The sequence below is a fragment of the Macrotis lagotis genome, chromosome 1, assembly GCF_037893015.1.
Source record: "Macrotis lagotis isolate mMagLag1 chromosome 1, bilby.v1.9.chrom.fasta, whole genome shotgun sequence".
In the NCBI taxonomy this organism is placed as follows: Eukaryota; Metazoa; Chordata; class Mammalia; order Peramelemorphia; family Peramelidae; genus Macrotis; species Macrotis lagotis.
Genome location: NC_133658.1, coordinates 852616954 through 852644122, shown reverse-complemented (window position 1 = coordinate 852644122; position 27169 = coordinate 852616954). Strand labels below are relative to the sequence as shown.

General features: G+C 43.7%; 1 protein-coding gene across 2 annotated transcripts; it reads left to right on the top strand.

The window, feature by feature from the left end:
- The first annotated feature begins 859 nt into the window (after window positions 1–859).
- Window positions 860–25310, top strand: PPIE (peptidylprolyl isomerase E). 2 transcript variants are annotated; one of them, XM_074217619.1, is made up of 10 exons: window positions 862–1198; window positions 2924–3022; window positions 5875–5918; window positions 11638–11664; window positions 18318–18399; window positions 19240–19340; window positions 21361–21484; window positions 21897–22082; window positions 22857–22999; window positions 24914–25308. In XM_074217619.1, the coding sequence occupies exons 1-10, from the start codon at window positions 1168–1170 to the stop codon at window positions 24980–24982; spliced, it is 906 nt and encodes a 301-aa protein (XP_074073720.1). In that variant the 5' UTR covers window positions 862–1167; the 3' UTR covers window positions 24983–25308. The 2 variants fall into 2 exon arrangements, with proteins under 2 accessions (XP_074073721.1, XP_074073720.1); XM_074217620.1 differs by lacking the exon at window positions 11638–11664 and having other exon boundaries at window positions 860–1198; window positions 24914–25310.
- The last annotated feature ends 1859 nt before the right edge of the window (window positions 25311–27169 follow it).

The window sequence follows — 27169 nt, the reverse complement described above, 5'->3', positions numbered from 1 at the left end:
CTAATATACCAAGAAATAAAAGTTAAATTAAAAACTTCATCTTTAAGGTTCAGTTTTAGCTTTTTTTTTTTTTGATGACCTGCTGTGGAGTTTTCTTGGCAAAGATATTGGTCTGCCGTTTCCTTCTCCATCTCATTTTCCAGAGGAGAAACATGAGGCCCACAGCTTCAGGTGACTGACCCAGGGTCACTCGGCCACTTAAGGGTCCCAGCAGGATTTGAACTCATGAAGATGAGTCTCCTGACTAGATCCCACTCCCAACCACCCACTTTCCATCTTAAAGAATCATCCCATGATTTCTCTCATCACATTCAACTGAGAGCAGTGTATACCACGGAACCAATGCAAAGACTAAGGGACTGTCTTCTAGGAGGTGGCTCAGTGGACTCGGGAGGACCTGAGTTCAAATCTGTCCTCAGGCACTTTCCAATTACCTAGCTGCGTGGCCTTGGGCAAGCCCCTTAACCCTATTTGCCTTGCAAAAACCTAAAAAACAAAGTCTTCAGCCTGCCTTCTGCGGGGGTGGGGGAGAGAAGCCTGAATGGGGGGAAAATTGTAAAACTCAAAAAATCTTATTGAAAAAAAAAAGTCATCCCATTCTTCTAGACCCTGAAGACCCCGTGGGTGCACTTTTGTTATCGCCAAGGCCATCCCGTGGGTCTCCTCCAAAAGCCTCGCGGGGCACATTCCCTTTGGCTGCGGGTGGGGCGACGGCGCGAAGGGACTCGCCCAAGGTCAACCCGGGGCTGTTACATTTGAACTCCGGCCTCTGCGGCTCGCCACAGCGCCACCTAGCGGCCCCTCCGCGGAACACTGATGAACGACTTCCGGGTCAAAACGCCCTTCCCCGATCCCTGGGCCCCGGGTCGGGTCCCTTGTTTAGACTCTGAGCTGCCTGAGGGAAGACAAAAGCATTTTTCTGCTCTTTCAAGTGCCTAGTTCGGGGCCAGGGTCAGTTTTCAAAGCCTGCCCGGAACGGTTCTTCTCCGCGCCTCCCTCCGGCCCCAGGAGACGGGCGCGTCGTGACGCGGCGCCCGCCCCCAGCCGCGCCTGCGCACTGAGGCTCCCCCGGGCGAGGCCGGCCTATGGCTGCTGGAGGCCTCCTGCGCCGGGGCGGAAATAGAGGGCCGGGAGGCGTCGACTTCCGGGGCCGCAGCCCGGCGCGAGATGGCCGCCACCAAGCGGGTCCTCTATGTGGGTGAGTGAGATGCGCGGTCTCCGGGGTCGGGGGCTCCGCAGGAGGCCTGAGGATGGCGGCCCGGCGAGGGCGGTCCGGCGGAGGCTCCGCGCCCCGGGCCTGGGGTGGAGGAGGGATGGCGCGTGCAGAACTATCGCGAGACCCGGAGGAGACCCGAGCGCGCCCGGCCCGGCTGACTTCTGGGGGCGGGGCCGGCGCCGGCGCAGATGGTGTTGGGGGCGGGGCCTCGGGCATCTCCCGGCTGGAGCGCCTTGAGGGCGTTGCATCCAGCTGGCGATTAATGAATGTGTGCATTGCCTTTGGCCTTGGGGGGGCGGGGTGAGACCTGTGATGTCAGAGGTCAAGGGGACTCCGGTGAGGACACGCACCGGCATCTGTTAAATGCCTGTTATGGCCCAGGACCCGAGGAGGAGGAGGAGGAGGAGGAGGAGGAGGAGGAGGAGGAGGAGGAGGAAGAGAGGAGGAGGAGGAGGAGGAGGATGGTGATACCTGACCTTCCTTCCTTGACCAGCCTCACTTTCTCCTCTGGGGCCATCCTGACAGGCATCCTACCAAGTGATGGGGACACAAGAAAGGCAGAAGACAGTGGTCCTGCCCTTCCAGTTGTGGGGGCTTCCTGGCCAAGTCGCTGGACTGGTTGGCCATTTCTCTGGCCCATTTTACACACGAGGAAACTGAGGCAGACAGGGTGAAGCGACTTGCCCAGGGTCAGTTCTGAGCCTGGCCATCCATCCACTCTGCTTCCTAGCCTCATCTCTTATCTAGAGGTTCCCTAACCATCTCTAATATTTGTTCTACATCTTTGACTAGTATTAAAGTCAGACTCATCAGCTAGACTTTGTCAAATCCATTCTCTTCCCTTTTTTTTTGAATTTTGGGACATTGGCTCGGCTCTAGACCTTTCCCAGTGTCCCAAATAGAACTAGCCCCAGCAGTCACCTAAGCCAGTGCTGCTAGTGTCTGGTGGTGCCCCTCGTCTGGACATCATAGACTATAATAAATGGTTGTGGAGTAACTAAATTCTTGTTCGCCAAGGATCTTCTGTGTTTAGGATAATACTACAGAAGCCTTCCTCCTTTCCAACTCCTCCTCTCTCCCCTTCACTAGGAGCCCCTTCTTGGATCAAACTAGACTTTCTCGTGAACCATCTGACTTGTTATTATTCTGCTTAAAACTCTTCTGTGGACCACCCTTTTAGAAAACACAAAGGCCAACTATCCCTGCTCTTCCAGCAGCTTATAGTCTTGAGAAGAGACACGCACACACACACACAAGGGAAGAAGAGGCGTATCCTCAGATTGTGCAAAGGCTTAGAGATGTGTGATCCTGGCCAAGTCATTTAACCCCATTTGCCTCAGTTTCATCACATGTAAAACAATCCTGAACTTGCCCTGATTATTGTGAGGATCAGATGTGCCCAATACACAATAATCATTTCAAAGATTTTAGCTGTCAATACCACTTACACATTGGGTCCATCGTAGATGTGAGGTCCTTCCCAGGGCATCATCTCTGTGCCCAAGGCAGGAACATTACACCAAGGATTTAGAGCTGTAAGCTCTGGCAGACATCATGGGTCAGCCTTCTATAGATGAGGCCCGCTTGGGAGTAAGGGCCTTGCCCAGGGCAGCCCAGCTTAGACCTTGCCTTGGACTCTCTTCCCTAACCAAGGAATGATAGTATTTGTGAAGGAGAATTGAAAAGGTGCCTTTGGCTCATTCGCAGGTGGTCTTGCCGAGGAGGTGGATGAGAAGGTCCTTCATGCAGCTTTTATTCCTTTTGGAGACATCACAGACATTCAGATCCCCCTGGATTATGAAACAGGTGACCATGTTTATTATGCCTTTTTCTTTCTCTTAGGGAGAAAAGCTCAGAAGCATCAAAGGAAAATTAAATTACCCTCTGATTTGTTGTGACAGCTGTGCCTTCACCGAAGGAACAGCCTTTGGAGGGTTATCAGACCTGGGAAGAGAGAATTGCTTTAAGTCAGCAATGTGGTTGGGAGGACATTGGTCTGGGAGTCCAGAAAACCAGGATTCAGATACTTAAGAGAGCTCTCATTCTGGCTACATTGCTTCAATTCGGTGAACCTCACTTTCCTCATCTGTGAAGTGAAGGTAATAGGTATGCCAGCCTCCCAGGGTCCTTGTGAAGTTCATGGCCCCAGAATAAGTTATGGGAAGTGCTTTTCTGGTCTTTATCCCCCCACCCCCCATCAGTGTGAGTTCCTTTGGTCCAGCTCAGGTGGCTGGCTCCCAGTCAGCTGTGGACTCATCATTCTCTCTCCATTCCTTTGGGCAGGTCTCCTTGCCAGACAGGCACTAATTAGTTTTTGACGTTGTATACCAAGTAGCTAGTGTGGGAATTGAATCTAATTCAGTAAAAATTTTTTGACTGTTGAACTGAGGAGAAGACTGACTTGGCCTTTGAGCCATTTTTTACATATTTGACTATTTAAATGAAAAGTTTTACAATAGGAGAAAATAATTTAAAGTATTTATTAGAGTATTTATTCATTTTCCCCTTGAAATTGGGAGTTTGATTAAACCCTTCACTCTGTTTGTCTGTCCAGTGGGTCTCCAGTCAGTTACTAGGAATAAGTTTTGCTAACCTTTGCTTACAAAATTGCCAGGACAACAGACCACAATTCAGTCATTTATTTTTTTTTAGGCTTTTTTTTTTTTGCAAGGCAATGGGCTTAAGTGGCTTGCCAAGGCCACACAGCTAGGTCATTCAGTCAGTTATTGATTATTCATTCAACAAATATATTTCTATACCTTCAGTGCACATATTACTGTATAACACAGCCCAGTGGGAAGCACACTGGGGCACCTCCTAATCTGGGTAATAGAACTTGAACCTCCCCAGCAGTGGGGCACAGCAGAGCTGGTGGCCAAGAGGGGCCAAGGACCTGATCCCCAGGACTGATGCCTGGCCCCCCCAGCCAAGAGGATTTCCATGACTTTCCCTTCTCCAAAAGTGCAGGCTGTTACCATGTCAGGGTAGTAAGTTTATATTATTATATGAAATTTCTTATAATTCTCTAGTGTTTGACATAATGCTTCCCCCACAGCAACTTTTTGAGAATAATGAGCATAAAGGTTATAATTCTTATTTCCTTCATAACAAACTTGCAACTCAGAAAGTTGGATGAACGATTTCCCCAAGCTCCCTTATAGCTGGTTCAGAGCTGGCACCAGCTTGGGTCTTCTTGCTCCACTCCACCACCCTGCTCTATGTTACTTTGTTCTCTGGTCACTGCATGCATCTGGCCTCTCCGGTCAAGTTGGGCCTATCTCCACAGCAAGGAGCATGCCCCAGAATGCTTCCCACTGGGCTGTGTTATAGAGATATGTGTACACTGGAGGTATGGAAATGTATTTGTTCAAGAATAGTCAATGGTGGATTGAATTGTGGACTGTTGTCCCAGCAGTCTTGTAAGCAAAGGTTAGCAGAACTTATTCCTAGCCAATGTTGTTTTGTTTTTGTTTTTGTTTTACAAGGCAATGGGGTTAAGTGACTTGTCTAAGATCATGTAGCTAGGTAAGTATTAAGTGTCTAAGGCTGGATGTGAACTCAGTTCCTCCTGACTCCAGGGTCACTGCTCTATCCACCATGCCACCTAGCTGCCCCTCCAATGATATTTAAAATTCTGATGTCATCAACCATGTTAACATATATTTTCAGTTAAATGGAGCTGCTCTTCCTGTAGTGCATTCTCCCAGGGCTTCATCTTAGTATGCAGGGACCACAAGTCCTGGCAGGCCCTGCTGGCCTGGGAAGGCTGGTGATTATCAGCCAATACTCAGTCACAAGAGGCTGCTCATCAGGTTATGACAGTTGAAGACTAAGTGCTGTGGTCTACCCAATATACCTTGATCAAGTCACAAAGCTCTAGATATATTTATTTCTTTATTTCTTTATTTCTTTTAGATTTTTCAAGGTAATGGGGTTAAGTGGCTTGCCCAAGGCCACACAGCTAGGTTAATTATTAAGTGTCTAAGGTCAGATTTGAACCCAGGTACTCCTGACTCCAAAGCTGGTGCTCTATTCACTGTGCCACCTAGCCGCCCCAAAGCTCTAGATATATTGAAGTGAAATAGTTAACTGTATTTCTCAGATGTTCATTGTTCTTGATGTTTCCAGGCTAAATCTAGAAAAGTTCCTGGATCACATGAATAATTCCTAAATGGGCTAGGTAGCATCTTAAAAGAATATTTTCTGATGCAGATTGGATCAGTTTCTCATTTTTTTTTTTCTTGAACTCTGTTGGTAGCAGTGTGTCTTATCATGAAATTCCTTTTGGGGGCTGGAGACAACCAGGTGGCCCAGCAGATAGAACACCAGCTCTGGAAACAGGAGAACCTGAGTTCAAATCCAGCCTGGGATACTTGCCATTTACTAGCTGTGACCTTAGGCATGTCATTTTACTCTGATTGTCTTGCAATCAGGGTCATCTCCAGTCATCCTGATTCATATCTGGCCCATGGCCCCAAATGGCTCCGGAGGAGAAAATGAGACTGGTGACTTAGCATAGCTTCTCACTCAAATCCAATTTATTTGTATGTCAAGGTATCACCTCCCTGATATTTTAGTCTTCTTTGAGAATGAAGGACAAATAAATAGCAATCATGAAATTGTGAAATCTAACTGTTCATTTCTGTATTCTCTCTTAGAAAAACATCGAGGATTTGCATTTGTTGAATTTGAGTTGGCGGAGGTGAGAAACAAATGAAATATTTTTCAATGTTTTTTGGTTTTATATCATTTTCTTTTTTTTTTAATTTAAGGCAGTGGGGTTAATAGTGACTTGCTCAAGGTCACAAAGGTAAGCAATTATTAAGTGTCTGAGGCCAGATTTGAACTCAGGTACTTCTGACTCTAGGGCTGGTGTTCTATCCATTATGCCACCTAGCTGCCCCCTTACATCATTTTTTTTTTTTGGAGATGAGGTTTTTAATATAAGAGAAAGTGACCAACAGTTTGTTTTAAATACTCCTACAAACTAATTCTGCTTCAGAGGGAGAGCAATGCAAAACACACACATTCCAAGCCCAAGAGCAATTATAAAGGTGTGTATATACACACCTACACATATACATCCATAAATACACATATACATTGTAAACATACAATACACATGTATGTGTTTATATATGTGCATAGGTTTCAGTGCATATGTGTATATTTTATTACAATAACTTTATTTAGAATATTCAAAATGGAAGCACACAGGCATAGAAAAGATGAATGTTGATGTTTGAATCTCTGCTGAATTGCTGTTGTATACAGTTGTAAAGTTAAATGAAGATGTATCACAAAATTAACTCTACTGTATAACTTCAGCTTAAGTAATATATTATAATAGGGTCTTGAAAATGCTGAGTTTTTTTTACTCCCTATCTCCGCCTTAAGTAAACTACTTTGTCATTATTGTCAATTAAAAAATTGCTTCTACTTGATATACTTGTTTAAAGTTTCACTGTCTTGTGAATAAAGTGCGCCCTCTTGACAACCGCAATCAAAATAAGTAATTCTGAATTGTGGCATTTGGAAGCAAGCAGTTCATTTTATTATGTTCAATTCTTCAAATCTTTCCCAATCAAAGTCCTTAGCAATATGAATTTATTACTATTAATAATTAATTTCTTTTCCTACTGATGATCCCTGTGTATCATATTTTCTCTTTATAATTATTTCCTTCCTTAAATACTGAGCTCAATTACTATAACCTCTCACATACACATGGGCATGTTCTGATCTATTAAGTTCATAGACCCTCAAATTATTTTACATATACAAGGCATCCCAAAAGTGATACTTTTGAAGTTTTAAGTTACAGAAGTTTATTAAAAATGCACTGAGACCTTGTATTTTGCACTTACTTATCTTGAAATATACTATTTCTCCTCTGAAGAATTTAAGTTTCTTGAGATCAAGTACTCTTTTTTTTTTTTTTGCCTATTTTTCCTATGTATAGCCCCAGTGCCTGTTACAGGAGCCTTTTTTGCCTACTAATTATAATTTTTTCTGGATGAATGCTGAATGGTTTGGATAGACAGAGAGGGACACAGCCTGAGAAATGGAAGTTTCTTCATATAGCCCAACAATCATGGATATAAGGATCTGGTACAATGGATAAAGCTTTGGCCCTCTAATCAGGAAAAGCTGAGTTCAAAGTGGCCTTAGACACATACTAGCTGTGTGACCAGTATTTAACTCTATCTGCCTCAGTTTATCATGCATAAAATGGGAATAATAATCCCAGGGTTGTTTTGAGTTATCAAAAGAGATAATATTGTAAAACAGTACCTGAAACATAGTAGGTACTATATAAGATTGTTGTTTTTTAATATAACTTAAATTGATGGTTTTTCAGTCAGGGTGTAAATGACAGCAAAAGGGATGCCTGCCCCCCCCACCCCCTCCATTCCCGTATGCCTTCCTCTCTATCCCTCATACAACTACTCCATCATGAGGGAAAGGGGGCAAAAGGACACTAATACAAAGAGTATGGGGGGAAAAAAGCTACTATGTCCCATTCAATCATCATCACTGGTGTTTCACCTCTTTTTCCTTCCATATCTGATTGTATGACTCTTCTTCCATTAGGGACCCTATTTATCATCTCAATAAATTTCTGTGTCTGCCTGAGCAAAATGCATGTCGCTGTCTAAGCAACAATTCTTGTCAATAAAGAAAATTAAGAATCAATGATGATTCTATGATGATTCTGAAAAGGGCCTCGCCAAATAATGGACAGAACAAAATGGTTTAAGGGAGTGTAGGAGAAACGCCCTCTTTTAGAAGATCTCTTTGAAACACTGCAACATTTTTCCAGTGAGCTGGCATCTTCAGCAATCAATCATAAAAAAATCAACATAAAACTCACTATGTCAAGAAATGCAGTTAAAAGGTATTTAACTAAAAAGTAATATGAAGTCAACACAAAATCAATGTGTTCAATATAATCACTAGGCAAGTCCCAAATCAGAAGCATCCCTAACTCACTTTACCTGTAATTATCACTAACTGGAACATTTTGGGCAAAATACAAGGCAGATGTTCGTGCTCTCCAATGCCATTTCTTTGTAGGGAGAGTATAAAGTACACAGTCTTCTATGTCTTCTTGTAAGAGATTGACCAGTTGTTTATGGGATCCTCCATAAAAAGCTTCAATGATAAGAGTACTCATTGACTTTGTCAAATCTTCAAGATGTTTCTATTCCAGATTCTGTTAAAAAGGCATGTATTTTTCTCTCCCAGTTTTCTTAAAGTATAACCTTGGGAGGTGATGGTCTTCCTTCCTTGGACCTTGCAGGCAGAAGATGGATGATCTTACAATGATATTTTTTCAGTTGTGGGTTGAAATATAGGCTGCTGATCTCTTCCAACTCTGAAATTCTATGATTCTCCTCCTCCTCCTCCTCCTCTTCCTTCTCTCTCCCTCCTGACCACCGGCCGCGGCCCAGCAAGGCAACGCACCGATGCCGCGGCCCCCCTCCCCGCCAAGCCGCCCTCCCCAGCCCGCCCCCTTACATCATTTTCATTAACAAATATATCCTTTCTTATCTCCTGCTCATGCCTATAGTCATCCATATTAGGAAGAAAAATCAGTTCAACAAAACTGACTAGACCATTTTCTAAATCTGGTGGTATATACAGTCCTTTTCCTTTGCAAAGAAGGAGGAAGGTGGATTTGCTTTTGGGTTTTTTTGGAGACAAACTTGGATCAGTTTCTTTTTTTTTTTCTTGAACTCTGTTGGTAGCAATGTGTCTTATCATGAAATTCCTTTTGGGGGCTGGAGACAACCAGGTGGCCCAGCGGATAGAACACCAGCTCTTGAAACAGGAGAACCTGAGTTCGACAGATACCCAAGATGGTTTGGTTATTTTGAGTGGTCAGTCTTTCTGTTTATGTCGTTGTCATGGTGTATATTGTTTTCCCAGTTCCCATTGCTTTGTTTAGTGAAGTTCATTGCATTTTGCTGTGAATCTCTTTGGGCTTCATATCAAGTCTCATTCTTGTATTACACTTTGGGTAGCTGCTCCTCATTTAAAGGGCATCTATTTCAGAAGCGCACCATTTTAAAACAATTTTGAGAGCTTTGATTTTCCTTGTTTTGTCTTTTGACTACAACATGAACTATTCTTCCTTGGGGCATCACTTGGAGTTTATTTACAAATGGGGGGTTTTCATTGTCAATCCCAGTGAAATTTATGCTGGTTTTCAGGGTGAAGGCCTTCTCAGGAACTACTCTTTTCATTTCAGGAAATCTTGATTAAGCAACTGCTATATGCAGATCATTATCCAAGTGCTTGGCATACTAAGACAAAAACAAAAATTTGCCTGCCCTCAAGGAGCTTACATTTTACTGGGGGCGCTTTAATAATCATACAAGTAAACAAAGTATACATCTGTTTTGTATAAAGATTATACCATGAAGGTTATATAAAGTAATTCACAGCAGTTTAGCAGGGAAAGTATGCTAATAATGGGTGATGGCATGCAGGACCCTGGACCAGGGAAGGCATGGTGTAGGGATGGTCTGTGTTTTTGAAGAGGCCACTGGGAGGTGGCATGGGGAGCCCTCAAATGTATCCAAAGGCCCAAGATGGGATGCGGTGTGTGTGTGTGTGTGTGTGTGTGTGTGTGTGTGTGTGTGTGTGTGTAAAGCAGCCATCAGACCCAGGGGGTGGCAACAGAGAATCAAAGTGGGTAATAGTCAAGATTGGAAAGGAAAGCCCTCCACAATATGGAAGACTTTTTTCTCTTATTGATATTTTATTTTTCCAATTACATGTTATGAAAGTTTTTCAGCATTCATCCATATGCATATTTATGTTACATAATTTCCTTCCACCCTCCCTTCCCACCCCCTTCCCCTCAGAGACAAACAGACTAGTGAATATTGTACATGTACATTTGTGTTTAAATTGTTTAAGGGGACAGCTAGGTGGGGCAGTAGATAGAACACCAGCCCTGGAGTCAGGAGGACCTGAGTTCAAATCCAACCTCAGACACTTAATAATTGTCTAGCTGTGAGACTTTGGGCAAGTCACTTAAACTCAATGCCTTAAAATAAATACAGATCTTTAAAAAACATGTTTACATATTTGTTATTTTCTAAATGAGGAATTAGGACTAAGGGAAAAGAAAGAAAACCATGGGATAGGAAAGAAAAACATAAGAGAAAATTTTAAAAAGTGAATACAATGTTCATTCAAATTCTATAGTTTGTTTTTTTATTTTAGTTTGGTTTTTTTCCCCCATCTGGATGTTGCTAAGCTCTCTGAACTGCTGGGAGGAACTGCATCCATCATAGTTCATCATCTCACAATGTTATTGTAAAAGTGTATAATATTCTTCTGGATCTGCTCCCTTCACTTAGCATCAGTTCATGTAATTCGTTCCATACTTCCCTAAAGTCTGACCTTTCATGGTTTCTTATAGAACAGTAGTATTCTGTAACATTCATATACCACAGCTTGTTTAGCCATTCCCCGATTGATTGATGGGCATCCCCTCAATTTCCAATTCTTTGCCACTCCAAAAAGAGCTGTTATGGATATTTTGGAATATGTGGGATTTTTCCCATTTTTTTGATTTTTTTTTTTTATAGAGACCTAGTATGGGTATTGCTGGTTTGGAGGGTGTGATCCATTGTATCACTCTTTGGTCATAGTTTATGGAGGACTTTAAGTGCCTGCCCAAGCAGTGTGTATTTTACACTAGGAGCAGCAGGAACCATTGAAGATTTGGGGGAAGAGGGAGAGATTAGGGTGATATGGTTAGATTTGTGTTTGAGAAATGTCATTTTGGAAATTGGGTCTAGGAGAAGAGACTAGAGGCAGGAAGAGCAGGCTAGTGATTAAGGCAAGAGATAAAAAGTTCCTAAACTAGGAGAAGCTATGAGTGGAAAAAAAAGAAAAGTCATGAGACATGTGTGAATAGAGGACTGGCAGCTGGTTGGCTATGGGCATTGATGAAGCCTTCAGGGGTGCATACTCCCATAGCTGGGGAGTTTGGTGGGGCTACTGGTGGAAATGGGAACAGTAGGAGGAGGACTGAGTTTGGAGAGGGTGAGGTCTCCAGTTCTGTTTTGCACTTGCTGATTTTGAGGTATTTACCAAATAGCTTAGTGATGTCTGGCAGACAATAAGAAGGAGAAATTCAAGGGAGAAATTAGGAGTAGATGATATAGATTTGGAGCTATCTGTTTAGAGGTAATGATTGAATCCATGGGTATACTGACATTGCCTAGGGAAAGGTAGAGCTGGCCCACCTTGGAAAGAGTCTTGCTTTGATGATTACATGAGAGAATGGTTAATGTTATTTTTTTTTAAGTCGTAATTTCTATTTAAATACCCAATTAGAATGCATTGTAGTTTTTACAACATGGTAACTGACTTTTTGTTGTTGTTCCCTCTCTCTGTAGGATGCTGCAGCAGCTATCGATAACATGGTATGCATTGTGTTCCTTATTTCTTACTAATGTTCCTACTAAGTTTTATACATTTTATACATTTTATACATTATTTGTTTCTATCTGCTAAACATATCTCTATTTAAAATAACCAGTTTGTCTCTAGTTTAAAGCTGTTCTTGACTTTTGATGAACAATAACCTTGACTTACAGTGGGAAAAATCACTATCTCAAAAGTTGTTACTTTGTACCTGCTTACAACCCAGCATCATTTTACATTGGGCACAAAAAGAACTTGTTTTGTGATGATCAAGATGAGAGAGAGAATGTTTGTGTGTGTGTGTGTGTGTGTGTGTGTGTGTGAGAGAGAGAGAGAGAGAGAGAGAGAGAGAGAGAGAGAGAGAAAGAGAGAGAGATGGGAGAAATCACAAGGACATCTTCCTTGATCCCTCTGCTAGAGTAGAGAAAGAGATCTGCTTTGGAGACAAGAATTCTGCCGGCTCCTATCCTGCTCCTGATACATAACTAACTGTGATTGTTGCCACTGGCCACCAACTTTTTAGTGTCCCAGATAACTAATTCTCCAAGAGAATAAGTCAGAGACGTGTTACCAGTGAGCTTTAAATGAGGACCAATCCAGACTAAAGATCTTCCACCAAGGAAATCACAGGACCAGAATAAAAAAAATTCCCCACAGAGTTTTGAGTTCTGTTCTGATAGCTCACAAACTGGAAGTCATTCTGGGTCTTTAAAGACTGCCAGTGAAACCTCAGCTCTGGAAGCCAGAGGCTTCCAGCCTGATCCTTGGGATAGACTTTTTGTTTGTTGGAGTTTGGAGGGCTCAGCACCACAGTGGCTGCAGAAGGGTGGCATGTTTGTCCAAACCATTCTTGCTGGCTTTCTGCTAAATTAGAGAAGGGCTGTGATCTGCCTTGGCAGAGGGACTACTGAAAAAAGATGAAATTTCAGGTCCTTGTATTATGCTAGCAATGTATGTTTATAATTTAGCATTTTCATAGCTTTTAATTATGATAAGTATTAAATACATCTACTATTAGGAAGACAGTAAAAGCAATGACACTCCCATCTTACATATTAGAAAATGAAAGCTTGTCAATGGTAAGTGACAGACCCAAGGTCACGCAGCCCATGAGCAAAGGACAAAGACTTACCTACATACTCTGCAAGATACTGCTGCTGCTGGTATACAAAGGTAGACTTGAGCATAAAACTTTCTTTCTTGAGCTAATAGAGGGAAATGATACCAACCATAAAAAGATCAGTTGCAGAAGAATCTTTGCTAAGTGTGAGGGAATGGTGCAGGCCATTTTTTTAAATTTTAAAGATTTTATTTATTTTGAGTTTTACCATTTTTCTCCTAATCTTACTTCCCACCACCACAAAAGGCAATTTGTCAGTCCTTACATAGTTTCCATGGTATACATTGATCCAAATTGAATGTGATGAGAGAGAAATAATATCCTTAAGGAAGAAACATAAAGTAAAAGAGATAGCAAGATCAGACAATAAGATATCTGGTTTTTTTCCCTAAACTGAAGGTAATAGTCCTTGGTCTTTGTTCAAATTCCACAATTCTTTCCCTGGATACAGATGATATTCTCCATTGTAGACAGCCCCAAATTGTCCCTGATTGTTGTACTGAAGGAATGTTAGGCGAGGCCAGGCTGGAAGTTGGTCTAGCTCTGTGGGCCATAAGAGCTGAAGGGCTCTGGGAATGAAAGGGAGGGCCGGAGGCAGGGATTAAGCCATTTTGTCTGGCAGGATGGACAAGCTTTGACCCCTAGTTGTTTTCATACAGTGATTGGGATGAGGTTGAGGAGTGGGAGAATTAAATGGGACTCCAGCTTTAATGCATATTGATGACACTGTTAATGGAAAGAGAAGTTAGGAGAAAGGTCAGTTTTTGGGGGAAAGGAAACATGAGTTCAGCTTTAAATCATTTGAGTTTGAAGTAACAGGTTCAAAGCAGCATCCCAGTAATACTGTCTTCCTCCATCCCTGAGTCCCTTGCCCATTTGACCTGTTATCATTTTCACTCTGTGAGGTGGAGATAGCCAAGAGATAGACAAGCTCTGAGAAGACTTGACAGAGAGGCAGATTTGGGAATCCCTCAAAAGATAGAGGGAACAAAGTCAAAGAGTTGGATGCATTGAAGAAAGGGTTCAGAGAAAGGACAAGATGACCAAGGACAGACATTGGGAAATTCTATTCTATAAAAAAAAAAATTCAAAACTTATGATTTGATAACATACACTTCCCAACAAATCAGTGCATTACCTAAAATCATTTGATAAACAAATTCTCCTAAAGGTGTGATTACCACTGACAGCTTATCACTTTCCACATATATTTGACCAGTTGCAAAATGAGAGACCCCAATGTAAAAAATACAGGGCCTCTCATTTTGCTAGTTTGGCAAACTTCATCCATTGTACTTGGTATTGTCCCAAGTTTTGTTGCTGCTTCATGTTAACTCTATTTACTCTTTATTTGTATATTGTTCTTTTGGTTTCATGTTTTTCACTTTGTATTACTTCATTCATAGAGGCATCTTGATGGTGTAACCGAGAGAATGCTAAGTCTGGAGTCAGGGAACACCTGATTTTAAATTCAGCCTCAGACTCTTCTTAGCTGTGCAGCTAGGCAAGTTGAATAACCCTGAGTGCCTTCATTTCCCAACTCCAAAGTGAAGGTCATAAAGCATCTGCCTCCTAAGATGTTGTGAGGATCAGTGGAGATAATATTTGTAAAATGTTTGTAAATTGGGATCGATGCAAAGTATTTTAGAATGAATTATCTGACACAGACTGTCTTTGAGTCAAGTTGGCATTCATTAAACCCTGGAACTCAATGGAATAAACTGGGAGATGGCTCTAGTTAAAAAATAGATTTGAAACATGGAGCAAAAAAAAAAAGTATGAGGTAAACTGTGGATGCCAGAGGAGCCCCCAGGAATGAATGGCACCAACAAGGGGCAGCAATAAATGCATAAAAATATGTTTGTTCAGGTGGGCTTTGGATGTCAAAGAAGACCCCAGACAGTGCTGAGAAGGGGGACAGGCAGAACAGGTAATTGAGTTAAAGCACAGAGATGGAGCAGTCAGGTGGCACAGTGAATAGAGCACTGGCCCTGGAGTCAGGAGGACCTGAGTTCAAATCCAGCCTCAGACACTTAATAATTACCTAACTGTGTGACCTGGGGCAAGTCACTTAACCCCATTGCCTTGCAAAAAAAAAAAACACCTTTAAACAAAGACAGACATAGCCTTAGGCAGGCCAGTGGCCTCAAGTAATCAAGTAAAAGTGTACCGGTGGCTGGACCAGGGGCAGAGGGTGTTGGTAAGGAATAGTTAGAAAACAAAGGGCCTCAGGCAGGGGCAGAGGGTGCCAATAAGAGGGCAGGCAGAACCAGTGATAAAGGAAAAGGACAAAGATGCCTTAAGTAGGTCATAGTTGCAAGTTCAGCAAGGGGACTTAGAGCAGATCAGGACGTTGGGGGGGGGGGCTCACCATAAAGCACTTAGCTCAATGACTGGCAATTAGTAGGTGTGCCTTCTTCCCTTCTTTCTTTTCCTTCCTTTCCTCTTTCCCTCCCTGCCAGTGACCCAGTGGTTTTCTGAATTTTCATCAGCTTCATACTTCTGCAGTCAAATGATGCCTGTGTTTTAGTGGGGAGAAAGAGGAAGAGAAGGAGCCATAGGGTATCAGACTGCAGTGTCCCTGAATCTAAAGGACAACAGAAATGGAGGGTCACTGAGTGGGAAAGAAAGAAAGAATTTGATTTGGTGATGGGTTTAGTAGTAGAGAGAGTAGTTTAAACAGGATGGTGGGGCAGAAGACAGGGTAATGAGTGCTTGGGTGATTAACAAAATGAAGCAAGGGCTTTTTGGGTTGATTTTAAAGAGTAGGGGAGAGTTGAGCATGTTTATAAGATGAAGGAGAAGAGTTCTGTGGATAGGCCTAGATCAAAAATGCCCAGGAGAAAGAGGTAAGGACATAGAATAGGCAGGCAAGGAGGGGCTGGATAAAGGACTAGTCTTGGCCAGGAGGATGCCCATATTACCTCCTCTGAAACTCAGTGGAGGATGAGCCATTGATAGCTTTTAGAGGAGTAGGTAAAGGGAATTGAAGAGTGCTTTGGTCTTTCAGGGAAGATCTGATTAGAATGGATGAGGAAGAGGGTGTCGGGTTAAGAATTTGAGGGAGAAGGTTTGAACGGTTCTTGTGGGGATTGTGATAGAGAATTACTTAGATGTGAGTAAAGGATTGCATCAGCGAAGACTCAGATGAAACTGGATAGCGTCCCTTTGTAGTGGGTTCAGTCATCAGTACTTCCTCCAGGAGTGGTTAGTCACAGGAGAATAGTTGGGGAAGAAGGCAGAGAGCGGGAGTTACCCACAGTTACAGGTTTGCAGGGAAGAAATGGCCAAAGGTCAGATAGTCAAGGGAAGCAGGGATGGAGAAAGAGTCTTAGTGAATTGTTAATTATAGGATCAGGACTGAGTAGGGTAGGGTGGGAAATGAGAGATAAGAACTGGGTTTACAAACAGGGCAAGTAAGGAAAAGGCAAGAGACTGCAGGGCCCACAGGGTGAAGAACAGGTATGGGAGGAGTACAAGGGAAGGAGGTGGAAGAACAGGAGAGGGTGGCCAGAGGATAAGGCTTCAGAGCTCAATGCCAGAAGCCCTGGGAGATGACTTGAAGAGGGAGAGGCAGAGGAAGGATAACAGATGCTGAAGAGTTGGAAAGCCCTCAGGGGTCATCGGGACCAACCCAGAACCCAAGAGGAGGCCTGAACAAATGAATGGTTTTCTAGCTTCCCCTGAAAGACCTTCAGTGAAGAAACCTTAGCTTAGCACACTTTTGCCCAGCTCTCTTTGTTAGGAGCTGCTAGAGGGTGAAGTAGATGGAGCAAGGGGCCTGGAGTCAGGAGAACCTGAGTTTAGATTTGTACGACCCTGGACAAGTCACCTAATTGTTAGCCTTAGTTTCCTCCTCTGTAAAATGATCTGGAACAGGAAATAGCCAACCCCTCCAGTAGCTTTGTCAAAAAAAAGAAACCCAAATGGTGTCATGACAAGTCAGATGTGACTGAAAAATTGATTAAACAGCAATTGTTAAGAGATGTTTCCTTGCCATAAATTTGTATCTTGCCCTTTTGTAAATTTCTCTTTTTACTCTTTTTTCTGTAAGAGGAGGTTGTCAGAACAAGTTTGATTCTTTTTCCAAATGACTGCCCTCTAGATAATTAAAGACCATCATTTGTGACCCTTCCCCCCTTAAGGATTTTCTCCTCTAGACCAAATATCCTTAATTCTTTCAACCTTTCCTCTGGACCTGGTCTTTAGTCGTTCCTTACTCCTCCCAACACCTCCTGGACGCTCACCTCTCTTGTCCTTGTCCTGCCAACGTCCTCCCTAAATGTAGCCCCCAGAATTTTGTGTGGCGCTGTGAGATGTTTTGTTGTTGTTGTTGTTGTTGTTGATTCTTGATGAAGACTATGATATCAGGGAGGTGATGCCATGACATGCACATGAATTGGATTTGAGTGAAGGGAGACTGTGCTAAGTCACCAACCTCACTTTCTCCTCCAGAGTCATCTGGGTCCAGGAACCAGTTATGAATTAGGGTGACTGGAGATGGCCCTAGATGTGAGACAATCATGGTTAAGTAACTTGCCCAAGGTCACACAGCTAGTTAGTGTCAAGTGTCTGAGGCCAGATTCAAACTCCCATCCTCTTGACTCCAAGGCCAGGCATTGTAAGAAGGGACTGTTAGAAGGCTCTTTGGGCATAGGCAGCTCATCTCCCAGGATGCCTGCCTGGAGAGGAAGCTGTGAGATCCATCCTGGAGGAAGGAGTCCTAGAGGAAGGCCAGAGCCTGTGCTTAGTGATGGTGATCTGAAGGAGAGCTTAGCTTAGGACAATTTGATTTTCAAATGGATAAAAAGTGGTTCAGTGAAAACATCTAAGAGAGGGATTCAAAATGATTTTGGGGAGCACAGAGTATGTTGGTTTTATCTCTAAGCTCCTAAACAGGGGGTTGGGACAAGAGGCTGCTGAGATGCAGACTTGGGACTGGGAGTTGAAGGGATCTCAGTGGTCACCTGGTCCTTACTTGATGAGGAAACAGCTCATGGAGACACAACACAGAGGTTGTAGGCACCACCCCAGTGTTCAAATCTGCTCCTCTGACTGTGCTTCCAGCCTTTTGGGAAAGTTTGATTTCACTTCATGTGGAAGGAATGGAGTGAGAGCATAGTGAATTCCAGATCCAAAGACAGAAGGCTCTCAGTGCCCTTCCCTTTTGTGCAGATGGGGATAGTGGAGTAATCATCAGAGGTGGGATTGGAACCCAGTTCCACTGACTGTAACCAGGGCCCTTCTATGAAATGAAGTGGAGGGTTTTCAAGGCTCTTGTGGAAGGACTGGGCAAAGACTTGGTGAGTGAGGAAGGATACTTCTCTCCCTGTCTCTGGCTTAGTGGGTTTGGGAGATAAGCAAGAGAAGCCAGTCAGCCAGGGAGGAAAGGAGCCTGGAGCAGGCCGAGGCGGCTGGGAAGGGATGCCTTTGAGATGTGGGAGCTCTGGGCTTTTTTGTCCTTTTTCAGCAGTGCGAACCTCAAAAGATGTTGTCGGGACAGTTTTTGAGTACGACTCTCACCTTTTTCAGAATGAGTCTGAGCTCTTTGGAAGGACAATTCGTGTCAATTTGGCTAAACCCATGAAAATTAAAGAAGGTTCTTCCAGACCAGGTAAGTGAGAGACTCCGTCTCCCATAATTATTCTTGAGCTTGTTTCACAGCATTCAAAGTTCTTGCTTGACTGATATTCCTTATACAGGACTTCTACTACAAACTAATCTGGTATAATAGGAGGATAGCAATGGAGAAAAATACCTTTTTAGTGGAGATAGAGCTACTGTCCATTGACAGGGGAGCTGAGACAAGAATGTTGATTTATCTTTATGGCAAAAATATACACATTGTTTCTACTCTGGAGGAAAATTTTATTTTTTTACTTACTACCTATGATTTTCTATCTGATACTAACTAGAGATGGGCAATGATATCAACCTATAGTCATGTAGAACTTTCTAGTTTCTAAAATGAATTTAGAACAGTCACCATGTGAGTTTGGAAGGCACAAGAATCTCAGTCCCAGTTCTACAATTAAGTAAACTGAGGCTCAGAGAGTTTGCCAGCCTCCTTGCCTGAGTTTCAGCATTGATTAAAAGGAGTCTCAGAGACAGCTGCTCCTTCTGGCAGCTCACCTGCTTTTGGCTCATCTTCCTGTCTGTATCTCTGAGAATGGACATTGGACCTAGCAGCCCCAGGAGGAGACATGCCTGCCTCCAAGTGGATGCCTTTGGCCCTCTACCCCATTTTTACTCACCAGGGCTAAGAACTGTTTCCTATACAAATAAAAAGGGGGTGGCATTTTCCATTATGAGCCTTTCTTCTCTTAGCTGTGAGGGACAGCTTGTCCTTTGACACTTGATGAGTAAGCAGTGGTGAAGTGGATGTCCCCACTTAGTGGTCACTTGCTGTTCTGGACCTCGTACCATTGGTGGTGTTTCTTTTCTTTTCACTCAGTGTGGTCAGATGATGAGTGGTTGAAGAAATTTTCTGGGAAGACACTTGAAGAGAATAAAGAGGAAGGAGCATCAGAGCCTCCCAAATCGGAAGCCCAGGAGGTAAATGACAGGGCTCGAGCCTTCCTGAGTAGAGGCTGAATAAATTATAGATCTCTTGATTGGTACGTCAAATGAAGAGGAAGGAAGTGCCTACTGTGTGCCTGTTGACCTTGGGCTGAGAACCTTTACAAATATTCTCTCATTTGATACTCACAATAACTTTACATTTGAGGAAACTGAGGAAGACAATAGTTAAATGACTTACCCAGGGTCACACAGCTAGTAAGGGTCTGGGGCTGGATTGAACTCAGGTCTTCCTGACTCTGGCCCAGCTGCCTAGGTTGGAAGTGGAAAGAATTCGGACACTCAACTTATGATTTATAATGATTTATAAAGTCAGGAACTTCGTAAATCATGGAAATTTCTTTTTTTTTGTATTTTTTTATTTGTATTTTGTATTTTTTGTATTCTTTCTTTTCTTTTTGTATTTTCACAAGGCAATGGGGTTAAGTGATTTATCCAAGGTCATATAGCTAAGTAAGTATTAAGTGTCCGAGGTCAGATTTGAACTCAGGTCTGTCTGACTCCAGGATCGGTAATCTATCCACTGTGCCACCTAGCTGCCTCTTGTTAGAATTTTCAAAGGGGTAAGGATCCTGCTTTCTGGCTGTAGTCTATAAGACTAAGATTTTGTTTTTAGCTTCCTGAGATGAGAGCTGAGGATGAGGGTTTGTGCTCTGAATATGCATTATCCATTGCTGTCCATTGCTTAGCCTTTCACCTTTTAGGAACTTTCTAAAACAATACTTAGCATTGGAATATGCAGATACCACAGTGAATCAGAGTCATATCTATCACTTGGGGTAGATGAACTGGAAACTTAATCTTGGAAGGATATGGCATAATGGACAGATGGAAGATGACTATTTTGTGATTACAGATGGGTCAAGGTAGAAAATTTTTTGTTGTTGTTTTTTTAGGTTTTTGCTAGGCGATAGGGTTGTGTCTTGCCCAAGGCCACACACCTGGGTAATTATTAAGTGTCTGAGGCTGGATTTGAACTCAAGTACTCCTGACTCCAGGGCCAGTGCTCTATCCACTGTACCACCTAGCCGCCCCAGGGTAGAAAATTAAAGGTGAGAGAGAACCAGAAGTTTAGCCAGACCAGCTGGACTGAAGTGGCAGGTGTACAGTTAGGAGGTACCTTAGTACCTACAAGCCTCTGTCCTGCTCTAACAGGAATCGTATGGCAGCCTCTTTCCAGCATTTCATCAGGACTCTACCCTCACTCAAGTGGAAAAAAATGTCTTTTAAATTTTTTTTTCTTTTTTATTTTGTTCAATATTTATCAATTACATGTACTTTTTTTATAATTATTTTTTAAAATGTTGTGTTCCAGATTCTTTCCTTCCTTCCCTTTCTTTCCCCCCTGTTTGAAAAGACAAGCAGTTTGTTATCAATTATGCTTGTGAAGGAATGCATTAGCCTTGTTGCAAAATAAAACAATATAAGTAGAGTAAAAGAATAGAATGCTTCAATCTTCATTCAGATCATCAGGTTTTTTCCTTTGGAGGTAAATAATATTTTTCATCATAGGTACTTTGGAATTGTCTTTCACAATTGATTATTCTTATAATATTGCTGTCATTTTGTGCAATATCCTCCTGGTTCTGCCCACTTCACTTGAGTTATTCTTGACATAATGGACAGAGAGGGGTCCCTGGTATAGTGAGACATTGGTCAAAAAGTTATTTTTTTTAAGCCCAAGAATAATAGGACGTTTTGTGGGATATGCACTAAAGTCTGAAAGTGGTGGTGGTGGTGTCTGCGCACGTGTGTGTGTTGTGTTTCTCTGTGTGTTGCATATTGTGTGTTTTGTCTTTTGTATGTGCCTGTTGTGTTGCATGTGTGTGTTGTGTGTTACGTGACTGTGTTGCCTGTGTGTTGTGTGTGTTATGTATTTCTGTGTGTCTGTGTTGTATGTGTGCCTGTGTATGTCTCTGTGTGTGCTGTGTATGTGTTTTCCAATAGAAAACAGCTACCAGTGCTCATGTTCATGATATTTTTATCTTTTCCCCAGGGAGAGCCCCCAGCCAAAAAAGCAAGAGCCAACCCTCAAGTGTACATGGACATCAAGATTGGAAACAAGCCAGCTGGCCGGATCCAGATGCTTCTGCGTTCAGATGTTGTTCCCATGACAGTAGGTGGGAGCAAGCTGCCCTTCGTTTTCTTCCATCCTGGCTCTCCTTGCATTACCCCCAGGGACTGCTTGGCTACCGTAGGGCCTTCAGTGACAGGAAACTGACTCCCCATTTGAGCAGCCCATTGTATTTTGGGCAGCTCTAACTGTTAGGAAGATTTTCCTTTCTGTATCTTTTCCCTTGATGGCCCCTCTAGGGCCAAGGAGAGCAAATCTGACCCTTCTTCTATGTGACCTCCAAACCTTTGGGGACAGAGGGAGGGGTTAAGATTGGATGGAGGAAGAGAGCCCAGGCTAGGCTGAGGCCAGGAAGGCAGGGGACAAATTGTTACAATTAACAGAGAACCTTCTCAGGAAAGGTTCTGGAAGAAAATCACCTTATTCTAAACTAAACTCGTTGAATTTTCCCAAACCAGAGAATTTCCGTTGCCTGTGCACCCATGAAAAGGGTTTTGGCTTCAAGGGGAGCAGTTTCCATCGCATCATCCCCCAGTTCATGTGTCAGGCAGGGGATTTCACCAACCACAACGGCAGTGGAGGCAAATCGATCTACGGGAAAAAGTTTGATGATGAGAATTTTATTTTGAAACACACAGGACCAGGTAGGACTAAACTCAGGGCTTTCACACCCCCTCATTTTCTAGGAAATCTGAGACTGGTTACAGCTTGAGGTCTTTTGGATGAAATCACAGATATTGTAAAGAGGTAGAATACCATCTGTTTGGGCTCTGTCTGTCCCCAGGCCCTGAGGGTGTGTTCTCAGAGGGTTGGCAGGTCTCAAGACTGCCAGACTGTAGGTTGTCAGAACCCTGGCTCAGCTCGCAGCTGAGTGTCCTTGGTCCCGGGGGCTTGCTTTTGACCCACACAGCTCCTGAGGCCATCATGGAAGGCTCAGAAGGGTGCTGGCCTAAATCAGTGGAAATCAGCATCTGTTTATACAACTAAATATACCCACACATTGTGCTGTGGGCGCTGAGTTGAACAATGCTACTGGCATTGTATACAATTAAGAAATGCTTTTAATCTAGCAGCAATGTGGTTTCATCATTCTTCCTTCCTTTTCCACTTCTCTTCCTCCAAAACAAAACAAAGCAGCCTCTCAGGATATAGTAATTCTAGGATTTGTTTCTTGTGCTGATTGTCAAGTTGTATTTTGTAAGAAGCAGCTATAGATATTGTTGAAGTGGGGCATTTTAAGAGTTTTCTGGGGACTGGAAATCAGAAAGCTTGGGTCAAGAACAAGAAGCTGATACCCCCTGGGTGGCATGTGTGCTAGGCTGGCTCTTTTCCCCAGGACTGGCATGACTGCCTGTACTCCTGGAGTCAGAGCTTGTTCCCACGGGAAGCCCCTGATGTCCTTGTTCTTTCTTCTCCAGGGCTGCTCTCTATGGCCAATTCTGGTCCAAACACCAATGGCTCCCAGTTCTTCATTACTTGTGACAAGACTGACTGGCTTGATGGGAAGCATGTGGTCTTTGGTGAAGTAACTGAGGGCATGGATGTTGTACAGAAGATTGAGGTATGAGATTGGTTTTTTTACACAGCTTTAACTCAGCTTAATTCCCTCCCTGGCCTTCCTCATCTTAGGTAATGACATGGCCCTCCTGCTACTTCCTTACTTCCTGCATCCAGTCTTAGTGATCCTTCCCTCCCAGTCTGTCTTACATCCAGCCCCTCCTTTCCATTCCTATTGCCATCACCCTCTAGGGCCATTATCCATGCATTCTTGGGTTCTTGCAATAACCTACTGACTTATCCCCCCACCTCTGGCTTCTTTCTCCCCATGATGCCATTTGGATGCCGTCCCCAGTCATCTTCTCAATCCTTTTTTTGTTTCATGAACCCTTTGGCAGACTGGGGAAACCCGTGAACCCCTTCTCAGAATAAAGTTCTTAAATATATACGTAAAATTCACAGGGTTACAAAAGAGACCAATTATATGAAAATACAATCTGTAGATAAGGAAGCTATAATCTAGAGGCAGAACTAGTCATTGAGGTCATTTTGAAGAAACAATGACTATAAAGGATATTTTGAGATTATCTGCAACAACTGTAATGTGATGTTTGTGATTTCTGCTAATGCTAGTGTGGTTTGTGGCCTATATTCAGAATGAAGGGAAATGCTAAATTTTAGGTAAAACAGATGCAGAGTCTTCCCTATCTGCATTCTCGGAGCCCCAAGATCTGTCCATGGACCGCCTAGTTAAGAACCCCTGTTCAAAAGAATCATTCTGATTATGTCACTTTTCTCTGGCCCCTACTCTCAGTCCCTAGCACAGGATGCTGACCCCCACATCCCCCCTTTTCTGGAGGGATCCCAAGCTTCTCTTCTCTCTCTGACTGTTGGGTCCTTCTGCCCCACCACCGCTCCCCAGAGTCCTCGGCATCTTGTGGTCTGCCCTGAGATGTCCCCTGCTAGACCTCCACTCTAGTCGGTCTTGCCATCAGCTGAGAACCTCTTCTGTGGTGTCTCTTCAGTAGAATGGATCCTTAAGAGCTGACGAGATGCCTCATTTTCAGTGCTTGGAACTACGTGTGCAGATAATCACTGCTTAACCAATGCATTTGCCTTCCATTCTTGGTTCATTAACCAGTGGTTGAGCATGTAGCCCTGTGTGCAGAGAGAGCCCCGAGCTCTGTTCTAGAGGGCTGGGGCTGGGGGTGACTGTTAGAGACAGGAGGGAAGGAGGGAGTCCTGTGGCTCCCACTGTCCTAGTCCTAAATGATCCTATCATTAGGGAAAGCTCCTGGAGGGCAGGGTCACCTTGAGCCCAAAGACCCTGAGCCTGGCACCTTTCTTGTAAATGCATCTAGGAGCTGGCACATGAGCAGATGTAGGACTTGGCCAGGCGACCCTGGCTCTCTCCTCTCTTCCTGCCCCTCCTCTCTCATTTGTCCTGTTCTTCTTGTGTGGGTGCAGGTGTGGTCTCTTGGAAGAGGAGGACGTGGCTACTTCCCATAGGCTTTCTATCTCATTTTGGTTTTTGCATCTTTAAATTGAGCATGATCCTTGTACATTCTCACACCTCACAGAGTGATTGTAAGGATGGGTAACTGTTGAGGTAAACTGAGGCACAAGATTTCGAGCATGGTTAATTTATTGGTAAAAGCACAAATCTACCAATAAATAAGATCTCAGCCTTCTCACTAAACTGTAACCCAAAATGAGGGGAATAGTCCTCTTTTACAGGTTTTGGGGAGGACAGGATAAAGAAGCAGATGGAGGAGTGTTTTAAACCCTTGAGAACAAGGCAGCCTGTCTTGAGATGCTCAGCCCTTGTTCACCAGGAACTGCCTCCTTTGACAGTCTTCCCCTCAGCTGAGCCTAGGGCAGCCCATCCAGGTGGAGGGGTGCCTGGTGGAGGCAGGCAGGTGGGTGGGCTGGACTGGAGATTCTTTTCTTAACCCCCTGTTTCTCCTTGTGTCAAAAGGCTCAAGGCAGCAAAGATGGGAAGCCAAAACAGAAAGTGATCATCTCAGATTGTGGCGAGTACATGTGAGGGTCTCTCTCCTTTCTCCTCCTGGACTCCAAGCCGAGGTTCATGGAAAACAACTGAGAAGAAAACATTTGAGATGCCTGGGTTAGGAAGAGCCTCATCCTGTCTGTGGAGGATGACCCAAGTGTGGTGGTGGCCTTGTGGGCTTTCCCATGAGTGGGTACTTGACCACAGTGTGGGACCTTCAGGAAATCCAGAGGAAAAGGTGGTGGATGGATTTTGTGACTGTCCTTGGATCAGGAGCCCTCCTGCTCTGGGTCTTTTTCTGGTCCTGTTAGTATTGTTTTCATGTCATTATTTTGTAAAAATAAATTCTAATTTTTCTATTTGTGGTCCATCTCTTCATGGAGGTTTTTACCAATGACAGAATAGTGATTATCTGGGACTAAGTCTTGTCTTCCTAGCATATCCAGATTGACAAAGCCCTTTCCGCTATTTTACTAACCTCTACCAAAATTTAGCATTTCCCTTGATTCTGAACATAAGGCCACAAACCACACTGCCCCAGGGCAGTGGAAGGAACAGCAGACCAAGAATTCCCCTTGTGGCCTTAAGCAAATCATTTCTTTTCTTGGAGCCACTATTTCTTTATCTGAAAAATGTAAGATCAGACAATTGATTTCTAAGGTCCTTTACAGCTAGCTACATCTTAGGATCCCCATTTTGCAGATGGGAAAGTAGAGGTTCAGAGATGGAATGGGATTCCTCCTAAACCCAAGGCCTGGTCTCAGGATTCCTGGCTCCAGGTTTCATCACTTTCCTCTTTGTGGTGTAATATTTGGAAGTATCTTGAAGCAGTGAGTAGAGGGTTGATCTTAGCATCAGAGAAACCCGAGTCCAAATGCTGCCTCGATCTCCAAGTGACTGTGTGACCTCTTCTCTTGTGTTCCAGCACGTCCATAAAGCTGGTCACCAACAGTAGCTGATGTGCGTTGATGGTGAGGGAATTTTCATCTGGGCAGTATCTTTCATAAGTCCAGGATTCCCTCTACTCCCCCTTCCAAGTCCCCAACCCTAGAGATGAGCCCCTAGTTGGGGCCTCTTTCCTGACCTGCCCTCCCTACCACACTCAGCTAGGCTTTCACTCATTGGGAAATAGGATTTACCCTCATATGCTTGGATAGGGAGATAGTCCTGGATGAATGGCAGCATGAAGACATCCTTTGCTCATTGCTGAGTTCCCAAAACAGCACCTGTCGGAATTGGTGCCTCCCTCTTCATGAGGGACTATTCTTCATGAGCCTATTAACTGATTCCAGATGCCTTCACTCTGTTGATCTGTGAGTGAGACCTTTTCCTCCATCCTCTTTCCTTGGCAGGGGCCCTGGGCAAGTTTGTGGGATTTGGGCTGCCTCTATGTGGCCCTAATGGAACATATGTAAAATGGGCTAGATATGGAGCAAGAATTCCCATGTCTAGTCTTTCACCATCATTTTGCACAGCTTGTCTCTGCAGGGGGATGCTTAACTACAAAGGGGCCCCCCACTTTTAACCTGCCTGGAAATGGAATCGCCCACTAAGTGTGGAAGCAGGGCGTGCCATGCCTCCCTAACCACCAGCTCTTGGCTGGCCCTTCTCCCTTCCTTTCCCAGCAGGCTTGGTTCTGGCAGCTGTTCCTTTGGCTTTCTTACCCTTTTCCTGTCTATGCCCACTGGCTCCCTGGATTGTAAGACATTTTCCCTTTCCCCTCAGAGGGCCTTCCTGACCAGGAATCACAACTCCTATTTCTGCAGAGGGTTTTCAAAGCCCATTTTTTACTACACTGAAGCAAGAACTACAAATTTTACTCTACCCATTTTTCTTTCTTTTTTTTTAAATTTATTTAAGGCAATGGGGTTAAGTGGCTTGCCCAAGGCCACACAACCAGGTAGTTATTAAGTGTCTGAGGCTGGATTGGAACTCAGGTCCTCCTGACTCTAGGGCCAGTGCTCTATCTACTGTGCCACCTGGCTGCCCCATACCCATTTTTCAGATGAGGAAGCAGGTTTGGAAAGTCTGAGCCACCATCCCATTGCTAATATACAAACCCAACTCTCTTTACCCCCATAGCTTGATGAAGTCTGGTCTCACCAAGCTCTTCCATTCCTAGCTTATGATTGCTTTCATCTTGCCACCCTTGCCTTCCCTTCACCAGTTTGCTCTGAAAGCTATGGTTTATATTTAGGTACTGATCCCCCTCCCCAAGGGAAG

What these genes read in the sequence shown, in the direction of transcription:
- PPIE (XM_074217619.1), top strand. Translation starts at nt 1,168, where the DNA reads ATGGCCGCCACCAAGCGGGTCCTCTATGTGG. An exon ending in CCCCCTGGATTATGAAACAG is followed by an intron (nt 3,023 to 5,874) that starts GTGACCATGTTT and finishes ATTCTCTCTTAG; the next exon opens with AAAAACATCGAGGATTTGCA. An exon ending in TGTTGTTCCCATGACAGTAG is followed by an intron (nt 21,485 to 21,896) that starts GTGGGAGCAAGC and finishes TTCCCAAACCAG; the next exon opens with AGAATTTCCGTTGCCTGTGC.